Genomic DNA, 13267 nt, shown 5'->3' with positions numbered 1-13267 from the left:
ACAGAGTAAGATTTAATTCATGGGTTTCTGTGTTTCTATACTGTTACAGTATTTAAATGAATGTCCCAGTATAAAACAGGATATGACAGTATAATTCACTGTACTACTGTGTCTTGTGTCGAAGGAATAAATCTGCTGCTTGATACTTGGCAGTGTTTCCAGGTGGCCAAGGAGGCCAGTTGCATCCTGGCCTGTATCAATAGTAGTGTGGCCAACAGAACCAGGGAAGTGATTGTCCCTCTGTACTCACCACTGATGAAGGCCACACCTCGAGTGCTGTATTGAGTGTTGGGCCCCTCAACTAGGGAAGGACATGAGTGTGTCCAGAGAAGGGCAGTAGAGCTAGTGAAGGGTTGGGAGCACAGGTCTTAACATGAGCAGCTGAGGGATCTGGGGGACTTTAGCCTGGAGAAAAGGAGGCTAGGGGGAGACCTTATTGCTCTCTAGAACTACCTGAAAACATGTTGTAACTAGGTGGGGGTCAGTCTCTTCTGCCTTCTGTCTTAATTAGAAGTACAAGAGGTAAAAGCCTTACGTTGTGCCAGGGGAGGTTTAGATTAGTAGAAAAAAATCTTTTCACTGAAAGAGTGTTTGGGCGTTGGAATAAGTTGCCCATGGTGGTGACAGGGTCACCATCTCTGGAAGTGTTCAAGAAGCTTCTGGATGTGGTACTTGGAGATACGGTTGAGAGGTGATTATAGTGGTGCCAGATTAATAGTTGCACTAGATGATCTTGAAAGTCTCTTCCAACCATGATGATTATGTGAAATCCTAATTATGCAGAACATTTCCAATTATTCTAAATGCATTCACAAGTAGTTCTGTAGTAAAGATTTGCATCAACATAGTCTAGCATCTCCTCCTGATTTTGGCAGCAGACCCTCTATTTTCAGTGAAGTTAGCAGAGATTTGCAAATCCAAAGCCTCTTGCAAAGATATAAGATAAAAATTGTCAGTGAGAGACATTGCAATAGTATTAGTAAAATATTTTTGCAGTTACTTTGTGGAATTTTTTTTTAATTCATACAAATCATGAGACATTTGAAACAGTTTACTCTTTTTGAGGTTTAAAAATGTGTTTATGTTTAGTTCACGTTAGTGTATGTAAAGAGTAAGTTGATCATAATTATAACAGTATATGAATGGACATATCTTGTTAATGTTTTTGCATCTTTTCCCTCCTAGACAGTGTAATGGAAAATACAGAGGAGTCAGAATCAGAATCTGAAATTAAGAGAAAGGTGCGACAGAAAGGTCATTGCAATTCATATCAATCTGACTTGAGTCTGTCTTCAGCTACAAAAAAATGCTTAACTCAGTCAAAGGTGGGTTATATTTTAAAAATCTGTAACCTCTTGTTGAACCTTAAAAGTTGTTGCATATTTTAAAAACAGACATTCAGGAGTAAAACAGGTTGATGTTTTAAAAATCCTTAGAGTTGGGAGGAAGGTTTACATACTTAAAGTTACAGTGATAGAGATATTTAAGTGCTAGTATTGCTACTAGCTGTGAAATATTTCTTCTCTGATTTGAACAGAGATGCTGCACTGAAAAGAAAAAAATCTGTGATTTAAATGAATGGCTGAGTGGTAAATCAGACATTGATAATTTTAGCTTGCTGAAATAAAGGAACAATATTTTGCTTCTTGACAGATTTTAAATTTTTTTTTTTAGTGTCATGATTTTCTGTACTCAAAAAGCACTGCAAAGGTGCAAGTACTTTTTTATTAAGATGCTTACTTTTTCAGTGAGAGTAGCTACTTAGGTGTCCAAATGGCATTCTCTGGTCCAGATGCCACCATCCAGATTGTTTTTGTCAGGAACTTGTTTGAATATCAGATGTAAGATACTTTGGAAATTGTTGTAAGGCTCTCTGTATTTTTTATCAACCTCCCAGGTTACTGTGGAAGTTTCACAATACCCATGTACAGGTCACACTGTTGGACTATCAAAGCAAAACTTCCTGTAAGGAGATGTTGGTTAAAAAAAAAAAAAAAAGAATTATAGATGTATGATTTTTATAAATGCTTAGCTTTTGTTTGAAACACTTTGGTACTGCTCTTACGCATTTCCATTGCTTATTTAGTTAATTAATAAGATGTTAATAAGGAAACTGGTTTAAAATTTTTGGCATGTGGTTGAAGTAGAGGGGTGCAATTACTCTCTACTTAAGATCCTCCGGGTACTCTTGGTACCTTCTCTTGAATATTTTAATGTCAGCAATATCTTTCTAAGAACTACATCCTGTAACAGTACTGTGGCACAACACTGGTGTTCATGTCACTTGCTATCTCATCCCACAGCTCAGATTTTAAGGGTCTGATATATTTAATACACTTGGGGGTTTTTGCTTCTGTTTCTCTACAGTATGTGTATCTTTGTTAAATTGCATAAATTTTGTAAAAATAACATATTTTCACTGTATGATTTTCGTCTTTAAATTTGGGATTTGAAATTACTTCCCACACCTGAGGAAGTCCTCTATTGGAAGTGTGTTCACATCTGGGAGTGGGGGTAGGTATAAATTGTGAAAGCTGTGTTTCGAAAGTAGATTCCGAAAGTTTTTGGTGGGATGTAGGTATTTGTTATTTTCAGTAGTTCACAGTACAGTGGTTATGCCATTTGAGTTCAGTGCTCCAGGAGACAGTAACATGCACTAAATTTCATCTTTAGAGATGTCCCGTATTCACTTTGGTATTCATTCTGTAGTTTATATGTTAGTATTGAATCCCTTAGAAGTCCAAGTTCTACACTTGTAATACAGAATTACGTGGGACCTAGTACATGTGAGAAAAACAAAAGACACCTGTCTTTGCAGTGATAGGACGCATCTTCCCTTGCAGCCCATGCTTGCTTCTTGAAAGCTTGGGGAATTTCTATTCCTCAAGTCCTGTTTTCTTCTCTGTGACATGGGACTCTAGAGCAATATATGTACTTTGCCTTTTCTTCATCTCCCTCAAGGAGTGAACTTTCCTGCATGCCTTGCCGGGCTGTTAAAAGATATCTCAGAAGGACAAATAAATTTGACCTACTAGGTTTCTTCAATTCCTCTCCAGCAATGCACTGTGGATCTTTAGGTTACTTTATTTCTGTCCAATGAAACTGTTTTTACAGAAATGGTGTAACTGGACCGTCTTGCTGATGGATATATGTATTTGAACAGTGTGCAAGGTTTCAATTATGGAAGAAAAGGCAAGAAAGAAAATCTGAATTGTCCAACATTAACCGCTTAAAAAAATTGCCACAAATGATGTTTGTTCCTTTTAAAACATTTTTCATTTTCTTAAATGAAATTAAAAAATCAATCTGTGTTTTAATGTTTGCTTTCTCTGCTTACTGTAATTGCTAATGTAGTGTTGTCAATCTCCACTGGATATTTCAAAAAATTTCTTCAGCTAAAGGGTTCTCAAGTATTGGAAGAGGATGCCCAGGGGTGTGGTTGAGTCACCATCCCTGGAGATATTTAAAAGACATGTAGATGTGGCGTCTGAGGATATGATTTAGTGATGACAGTTCTACATTAATGGTTGGACTTGATGATATTAAAGGTCTTTTCCAGCCTAAGTGATAGTATGATTCATTCTGAACAGAACAATTACTGATTGTGTGTTTGTTTCTTCTTTAGCTTTTGGAACAGATTGATTATTCTACTGATTGCCCAAATTGTGGGAGGGCAAATGAAAATCAGACCAAATGCCGACATTGTGAAAGTGCTTCTCTAAAGGATTTGCAAAGAGTCTCTAGACAAACTGTGACGTTAGGTGAATCTGTGGGACCTTTATCGCGTTCTTCAATACATCAGAATTCAACAGGGCAAAAATCTTCAGGTACAGGGTTCAGCACAAAGAAGTTTTATAGTTCTGCTGTTGGAAAAGGTCCAGCGGATATTCTACTGAGTAATGAGGTTGTAGGACATTCTATGTTACGACAGAATGGAAAAGTTGGTCTTATAACTGGGACAAAAAATCCTAAAATTACAGGAAGCTTAAGACAGAGGAGTACAAGACCATCTGAACTAAATGATCCAAGTAAGTACCTTTTTATGAATACAGCCATTAGCTGGAAGCCTGGGGTATTGTATAGTGAAGGAACTGTATGTGCAGGTTTACATAACTGATGTTGTATGGAATTTTTAATGTATATGTTCTCGGGAAGAGGGACAGAACTTTTAATAATTTCCTTTTCATATGCAGAGGTTCTCTTCAAGAAGGATGAACATTGGGGAAAACAAAAATTATTTTGTGACTATTTTTCTTTTGTTTGTTTGTTTTTTAAAAAAATATTTACATTTGGGTTTTGGGAAAAAAAAGTATTCTTAGCAGAATTCCATCATTTATTCTCCCAAGAGGAAAGACAGTATTTTATTTTTATTTTGTGTTTTCCCCCCTTTTTTCTTCTGAGCTATGCACCTATTTAAATTTCATGATTTGTAAAATGTTAATTTCTGTGCTTTTTCTGTGTAAACTTAATAAGCAGGAAGGCTGGAGTGAAGGAAATTATGTTTCTGGTTCTATGCTGAGTTGATTAGATCACATCCTACTGGTTTGAACGATTTCAGTCATAATTTCTCTTGTCAGTTTTTAGGTTGTATTACTTACTGTCATGTCTTGACTGAACCAAGAAAAGTTCACTTCTGTCTAGAGGTGGATTAATGATGCCCATTTTTTGTGTAGTTAGTTTATGAGAAATCAAAAACGAGGCAGAGAGTGCTTGCAACCAGATTCCAAATAAACATTAGTAAATCTATAAGATAATAATACATGTGGCATTTTTCTGGCACTGCAGGACAATTACATAAGTTACTTTTAAGTTATTCCTTGAAAAGAAATTTCTGTTACAGAAAAATGTAGTGGTTGAGAATGTAATATTTTCTGTTTAGTTGTTTTGTCTAGTGATGATGATGAGGAGGAGAATAGTGGCAGCACTAGGAGCATGGAAAGCATTTTACCTCATCCTGCAGTTTCAGCCCGCTCCTCCCTATCTCCTTCTTCAGGAAAGGTGGAAGCACCATTAAAGGAGAACAGTTGTGGAATAGAACAGAGAATAGGTAGTATAACAACAGATACAGAAATTGCAGTCACACTACCAAGAAAAGCCAAGAATGAAAAAAGAAATTTCTGTTACAGAAAAATGTAGTGGTTGAGAATGTAATATTTTCTTTTAGTTGTTTTGTCTAGTGATGATGATGAGGACGAGAATAGTGGCAGCACTAGGAGCATGGAAAGCATTTCACCTCGTCCTGCAGATTCAGCCCGCTCCTCCCCAGCTCCTTCTACAGGAAAGGTGGAAGCAGCATTAAAGGAGAACAGTTGTGGAATAGAACAGAGAATAGGTAGTATAACAACAGATACAGAAATTGCAGTCACACTACCAAGAAAAGCAAGAATGAAAGATCAGGTACTATTTAATGCTTTGTTTAAAAGAAACCAGAATCAAATAATAAATGGAATTATGTAAAGGCTTGTTTTGCATTGTCAGAAGTTGACTATATTTGATTGTTTTTCTTACTCAGCAGCTCATCAAGTAGTATCTCTGTATACTTAAAACTGGAAACATAAGGAAATATGTTCATTACATTTTTACAAGCATTTATAATGATTTGAATTACACTGTTAACATAAATGCTTCTGTGTTGAATGTTTACTCTGTGAGACTGGACAGGGATTCTCTGTGAAGCTCAAGGTCTTACTTTGCAGCAGAATGTCAGTACCAGCTGTTGCTTGTTGAGACTTTATGAAGTTAAACATGAAAAGAGACACTGGGATCAGTAACGGCCCTTTAAAATTAAAATACTTTGGCAGCTGTCCCAATTAATAGCACTTATTTTAGGGCTTTTGTGGTGGTGCTTGTGTTTTTTAGTTGAGTACTACTGTAAGAATTGGATAAGCAAAGAGAAAAAGGACTCCATGAGCACACCTTAAATGTGGCTAAAGGGGACACTTCTCATACTGTGTTAAAAGCTATCTCAATAGTGAGCCATTTAGAGGAATAAATTCCACGTGGCGATTTGTAGTGGATTAATAGTGCTGATCAAAATAATTCTTGAGTCACTTGTCCAGTTTCACTGTTGTGAGTTTGATTCAACAGGAGAATCTGATCAGATTTCCAATTCTTTATGCGTTAGAACACTGAAGTACTGATGCCAAAACCTTCTTGCTATGTTGGGATTCAGAAGCCAGCATTCTAGTGCTGTAGTTGAAGAAATTATGGATGTTTATAATATGTGGTATAATTAGTCACCACTGTCAATAAGAAGCTGTGAACCTCCTGCCTACAATAAAGCTGCGAGGCTCAAAGCTTGGATTATAAATAGTTTTGAATTAAGATATCCTGGCAGTATGTGCTGAATTAACTGAGAGCATTGCATTGTAAAGGCGCTGGTGTCTGACTTCTGAAACTCTCCCAAATGAACTTTTTTTTTGTATATCCTTATGTTCCTGTTCACTAGTCTTTACGAACCAGTTATAACACTGTATGTTGAGATTATTTTAGGTTCTGAGCTTACTTTGGAAAACGGGGGAAATAAAATTTTTTTTGTGAAATATAACACAGATTTTGCATTGATTCAATGAAACTACCAAGATTTGGAGATATCGCAGCAATTTTGTTAAATATTATAGAAAAAGCTTTATTCAGCTTTCCCTCAAGATATTTATTAATTCTTTACTGAAGAGGCTACTTGAATATAGTATCACTTCAGTGTTTGCTGTTTTATTGTTTTTCCTGTGATTCGTTTTGAACTTTCAATAGTATTTAGCCAGTCTAACAGACAAAAAGGAAAAGCTCTTTTCAACAAGAGGCCTAGGAAAACATCTTAATTACAGGGATTTAGAATCTCTACCTTCTCCAGTGCATTAAATTAAGGAAGCATCCAAAAGTATATTTTGAATTATTGCCAAGATAGACTAGTGACTTGGGACTTCGAAATAATTTTCAAGATTTAGTCTTAATAGAAATACTGAATCCCTTAGAATGTTCTTCTGTGGGAGTTTAATTGCATTTTGTAACCAAAAAGAATGTTTGTTCATGGACAGCTTTATGAAACAATATAAATAGCAAAGAAAAGACTAGTGTACAGAAAATCCTTCAACAGAATTGAGCAATAGAAGCGATACAGAAAATAAATGTATTGATCTGTGGGCTGTCAGCAGGCTTTATTTCATTTTAGTAGATTTTTTTTTGTAAGATCATTCTGTTGGTTAACAGGATACTCACTGAGATTACAGCTTCAGTCAGTATCTAGAGACTTCTTGAACTGGGGCCAAACACCACATGGCCTTCTTTCAGTGTTTAGTATTCTGACCTTGGAATCTATCATAAAAACATCTTAGTAGTTCTGTAGAGATGCCTTGGGGAAGTTTGATTTGGCTTATTTATTTATGTTTCTTGAAGACTGTACTCTGCTAATGTGGTGGTGCAGTGTACTTCAAAAATTAGTCACCAAAAGCTTGGATTAACAAAAACTGAAAGAAGAAATTAAACCACCAGTATTGTGGTGGTTTTACAGCATTAATGTTTTTTTATCTAAATAAAATATATTAAAAATAACTTTGTTTTGCTAGACTGCATAGTGTTTGCAAAAGATAAAAATAAATTGGTCTTGGCAATTTAGAAGCCCTATTTGTGATTTGGAAATGTCAACAAAGTGTCTACAAGTGTCAGCTTACCTTTTATTTTCTTCTTGAATGTAGCAATATTAGCATCCTCAGGTATTACAAAAGTCTTTTATCTACCTTCTGTATATGTTTGAGATGGATGCTCTAGTAGGTAATCCTGTTGACCAACAGAAAAGTAGCTGAAAATGTAGTCATTAGTTTTAACAAGCTTGGTTAAGCAATAAACCTTAGTGAGACATTCTGAAACCTTGAAAATTACTTTTCAGTTTGGGAACATTGTGTCTAACACTCCAATAAAACGTCGTAAAGTTATTTCTCAAGAGATGGTAACTGAGGCTGCACCTCTAAATTACCAAAATTCCTGTGAAAGTGTCATTCTGAACTGCCGAAGTATACGAATAGGAATGCTGCGCAGAATGGTGGTGGAACCTGTGATTGTAAGTAAACTTGTTCTTTCACAGCTCTCCTTTCAGGTTTTGATGGGCATTGTTATTTTCATACTTGAACAACACAATGTTTTGCCTCTGTCTGGAGAACAGTAAATTTGTCTCTTAGCATCAGAGGCTGTGATTTCCAAAGAACCTCAGGTTACTACTGCTTTTGAACATATGCAGTCTAGCTCTGGTTCTTAATACTGTGCTGCAGCACTCTTGAAAAACTTGTTTGCATGGTTGGGGAGAGGTTATGGGTTAGCATGCATTTGTTAAGAAAATTGAAAACAATAGCTACAAGGAAATTGATATTGATAGGTGGGAGGAAAAATCGTTGTCCTAGAGGTGAATAATTTTACTTCTACATAATTTTTTTTTGTTGTTACCCTTATAAGTTACATGGAAGTTTTCAAGGAGACCTTGAATGTTAGTTGTAATGCAGTCAGCCACATAAAATGCATACTTATTGCTGGGGTAACCACAGAAACAGCAGAGAGGTGTTACTTTTTCTTTCCATCTCTCTACATAACGGTATTGTTTGATTTGCCTAAATGCTGATAGATGACATTTTCTTTTGAAGAAATAGAATGTGTATATTTTTCAGGGTATTGTAAATGTTTTTGTGAACTGAGTACTTCAGAGAGATCTAAAGTTTAAACAGTCAGTATGACTGAAAGAGACTGAGTTAATAAAGAATGTGCTTGCCTCGAGTTGTGCTAAAATGTACATTTGGTTTTTTTAAAACTTGCATTTTAAATATCAATTTTGAAATGTTTATTACTTAAATACTATGTCAATTGAAATGTGTTTGCTAACAGTTTAAAGGCTTTCAGTCAGTTTCAGTTTGCAGAAGATGTGAAATCTTACAGTTGTGTTGTCTTTCAGTTTTGCCTGGATTATATCAAAATACGCTTAGAGAGTCAAGAAGGTGAGTACATTTTTCATTTTTTGTTAGCACTCAGTATATTTATTTTGAATGAAGTAACTCTGTCAAAGGTATTAACAAGTGAATCATAACTGAATGTTAACTCTCATTTTGTCATTTATGCAAAAAATTATGCTGGGTGTCTGTAGTCAGATAAGAGAAAAAAAAAAAATTGAGAGTACAAATTTGACCTGAACTGCCTGGTGAATAAAATCCAAAATGTTTTTGCATTATCTCTGCCTTCTACTGACAGAAGGTTCACAATTCGTGACACGAGTACAGACGTGTTGTTCTTCTACTTCATCTGGTCTGACTCTGCTTGATCTAATCATTCATTTGAAGATCTGTAGATAATGTGGTGATGACTGGTAAAGGTCTTCTTGAAAGTGATTAACAAACATAAAAAGCAAGAGTAACCATCCTGTAAGATGTTACCTTTTTAACACTTTATTAGTTCTTTTATTTCAATTTTGTTAAGTGGGCAGTAAAAACCACACTAGTATCTTAGACCTTTCCTGTCTAGATCTCTCTTGGTAATTTTTTCTCTGGCCTGAAAGTTGTATATTTCATGTCACTGAAAGAAATAGTGATGTAATTTGGAAATGGTGAGTTACAACTCCTGCTCTGTTTCCTTTCTTTTCTTTTGTAGAGTTTTGTTCTGGGCCTGGAAAGCTTTGTTACCTTTTGTAATCTTAAGTTGCAGTCTTAAGATCCAGTCCTATTGAATTTTGCCGTCATGATTTGTAAATGAAAACTATTGTATTTTGTCATTATTACATGCAGAAAGGTGTCTCACAGCCTGTAAAAAAAAGTGTAGTCTTTGCTCAGTCAAGTATTTAAGTTTGTATTGCATCTAAAATACAGATGCATAGAAACTACGAACTTTCATGCTATGAATGTATTTTTAAAAATAAAACACTGAAAAGCTTACTATAATTTGTGGAAAATGGCTATCAGGTTTTAGTTAAAACAGCTGTATGGTGAAATTATTTCCATGGCACCTGATCCCTCAATAGCATAAAAATGGTGACTTCTTAAATGCTGTGTCTGTTGGAGCACTTAGCACTATACTGTTTTTTTTTCCCTTGTGGTTTTTTGGTTTTTGTTTTGGTTTTTGGGTTTTTTTTGGTTTTGGTTTTTTTTTTTTTTTTTAGTTTTGCATGTATATCCACCTCTATATCCAATTTTATAATTCAGTAAAACCTGAAAAATACTCAACATTGGCATTGGCAGCATCAGATGCAATGTTAAAAATTTACCGTGTTACTGACGGTTTTTGGGGGAAATAAGCTAGGAGTAGTGCTTTGTGTCCTCAGGCAATCAAATAATTTCTCTGCATGTTTATACTCTTCTTTTTAAAGTTATTTTTCATATGGGAACTTGGTCAAAGATAAATGTGCAAAGAAAATTTTACGAACTTATTGTAAAATGTGTCATAGCAATAGTGCAAATTTAAATGACTTTTTAAAAAAAGGGTTTTTTATGTAGAATAAAAAGTAGTTTAAAGTTGGTGGGCAGAAAACATTTTGTTTCTGATTCCTTTCTTGACAGATGACATTGGAATTTAGCCTTCTAGGATATAAAAAGCCATCACTTCTTGCATATGTGTTAAAACTTTGAAATTAAGAAATTTAGTGAGCACCTACTGATTTCTTGTTAAAATCAAGGGGGAAATTGTAAAGGAAACTTAGAGGGTTTTATTATATTTTAATATAATGTCATTATTTTCTCATAGAATCAGAAAGTGATATCAGAGAGATTAACCTGAAAACTTCCGAGCTTACTAAATGTGAATGGTGTAGTGTCCGAAAATTGCCAGTAGTTTTTCTGCAAACAGTACCTTCAACCTGCAGTAGTCTGAGAGATCAACTGAAAATGAGTAAAGATAATGTCTGGTACGAATGTAAAGGAGACAGTAAGTAGAACAATTTTAGTCTACTATTCACTTTAAATTGTATTTTCATGTTTTGGGTCGTGAATGTGTGCATTAAGACTAAAAGGGCCATCATTGGCTGGGGATGATGTAGTGTTTTTTCAGACACTGTTCTCTTCCCAGGCTGAGAAAGAGTACAGTTCAGAACAGTTGGGCATTCTCTTTGTCCAGAAACACGTTAGTTAAAACACTTAGTCAATTTAGTATAAATTTTTCACTAATATTTGTACTCAATGAAAGCAAGTTGGTTTGTTCAGCTTTTGTATATGAGCCTTTACATTTATATGGCAGCTTTTGTAATAATTCTGCTTTCCGTGTTGTTCTGCTGACAGGCTTTAGGTTTAGTAGAAACTGTTGTATAGGTTGCCTTGGGTTTTTTCCCCCCAGCATACTTGTAATGATGTTGTGAGATATACAAATACCTGCTTGGAGAATGTGTGGATTATCTTCATGTATATTAAAATTAAATTTGATTCCTGCATAATTTTCAAGGTCCTAGAATCTTAATATGCGCACCTGTCAAATGTAACATTGAGTCATCTTCCTCTTCAATAGGCTTTACTTCAGGTTAAATTTTGTGATTATTTGTATTTACACACTGTTTTGTACATATATTAATGCATTCAAACAGAGGAAGAATGCTTTCAACAATCTCAGAATTGAGTGCTCCCATAATACTGTGTAATAGTTTTATCCACCTCCTATAAGAAGCTGTAAGGAGTCTTATAATTACAGAAGTAATTGGAGAGCATGCAGGGGTCCTGACCACAATTCTGGGAGCAGGAATTAGACCCCAGGTGGACACAGGTGTTCACAAAAAAGGAACAAGCTTCTGTGTGAGGAGTCCCTCCCTTGGCATGGCTCTCAGCAGTGCCACAGCGCCCAGCTCTTCTCCCTCAGGCTGTGGCACTGAGAGTTTACATCCAGCTGCTTTATTGCATTTGATACTTAGGAGCACTTTGTGATAACACAGTTGCTCTTTGCTTTGTAAGCAATGAAATTAATTTAAGCCGGTATCCGTAGCTGTGTAAGCAATTGTGTGTGGATGCCTAGCTCCCAAAATAGGAACACCCAAATCCCAGTTAGACATCTAAATTCTGTGTGCAGTGAATTGGGAATTACGCTGCTGAAGAATTATTTTTCACAAGAGTTAGCATGCTGGGTTAAGAATGACCAAAGGGAAATGGTTATGCTTGTGTCTTACACTCCTCTTACAGAAAAACAGGTCCTGGCAGCTCTGTGTTGGGCAGCAACGTAAGACTGGGATTTGCAGCCTGAATCCTATTCATTTTCCTGACTGTGTAAAATAATTCCTCTCAGTGCAGTTTACTGCTTTTTGATTTTTCAGATCATATAAGTAGATGATATTTATATAATAGCTGATTGATCCGAGTCATTCTCTCCAGCTTCTAGGATCAGAGAGGAAATTATGCTGAATATATAATTTTTGGAATTGTAGTGAAACAGTAGAAACTGCAGTAAGAAAAAGAGAAAGTATTGGTTACAGAGTCCTACTCTTAGTAAGCGAAGAAGATTTTATTTCAAAATATGTTCTAGCTTTGCTTTAGTGTCATTTAAAAAAATACCAGGTGTAATATTTAACATTTCTTGATTAAGGTAGAAGTTGAATGCACTCTTTTTGCAAATGCAGATAAGAAAGGTTTGGCAGTTAGTCCTTCCGTCTGTCTGCTCACGTCTGTATTAGTTCTTACATACAATATCAGCAGTATGTACTCATGTTGGCCAACAATTCCATAAAATCTGTTTATAATTACAGCATGCTTTATTTTATTTTATTCCTAAATGAGTAATTTTCTCTCTGCTTTTTTTGCAGGTCAGGAAGAACAGTACATAATTTTGATTTTTGAAACTGGTCTTGATCCTCATGCAAATTCAATATTTGAAAAAATAATTACGGACATCGGTATTAGAAATAATATTTCTGACTTCTTTGTGAAAATTTCCTTTGAAGAAGCCAATGCCAGGCTTGTTGCATTTACTAAGTGCTTGGAGGACAGTTCCAAAGGAAGCCCATCTCACAGAGAAAGCAAAATTAAAAATGTAATTGTGTTTTTGTTTTAGAACAAAGTCATTATATTTTGTGGGTTACAAATACACTAAGGATAGTGTGTTAGCCAAAAAAAATTCCATCAACTTCAGCTGGCTTTTATATGAAAATTCCCAGACTGGTCCATGGTGGATTATGAAACTATGGGAAATGGTCTGTGCATTCACAGTACTTTTTAGGATGTTTAGTTTGATTGTAAGGTTGTACAGTGGTCCACAAATAATGTTGTTATTTAAAAATTATTAGGGGATGAGAAATCTTTACTATAATCAGACAAAATAATTTTTTCCAACT

General features: G+C 35.3%; 1 protein-coding gene across 4 annotated transcripts in view; it reads left to right on the top strand.

The window, feature by feature from the left end:
• Window positions 1-13267, top strand: part of SENP6 (SUMO specific peptidase 6) — a 70940-nt gene that overhangs the window by 40374 nt on the left and 17299 nt on the right. For all 4 annotated transcript variants that reach the window (XM_082276845.1, XM_082276844.1, XM_082276843.1 and 1 more), the window contains 7 exons: window positions 1186-1325; window positions 3626-4028; window positions 5165-5397; window positions 7883-8053; window positions 8933-8975; window positions 10708-10887; window positions 12740-12966. In XM_082276845.1, the coding sequence (XP_082132971.1) occupies window positions 1186-1325; window positions 3626-4028; window positions 5165-5397; window positions 7883-8053; window positions 8933-8975; window positions 10708-10887; window positions 12740-12966 (1397 nt within the window). The remainder of the gene's footprint in view (window positions 1-1185; window positions 1326-3625; window positions 4029-5164; window positions 5398-7882; window positions 8054-8932; window positions 8976-10707; window positions 10888-12739; window positions 12967-13267) is intronic.

The sequence above is a fragment of the Coloeus monedula genome (genome assembly GCF_965178545.1).
Source record: "Coloeus monedula genome assembly, chromosome: 2".
Taxonomy (NCBI): domain Eukaryota; kingdom Metazoa; phylum Chordata; class Aves; order Passeriformes; family Corvidae; genus Coloeus; species Coloeus monedula.
The sequence above is the reverse complement of the archived record's forward strand: the minus strand, read 5'-3'. Positions and strand labels throughout refer to the sequence as shown.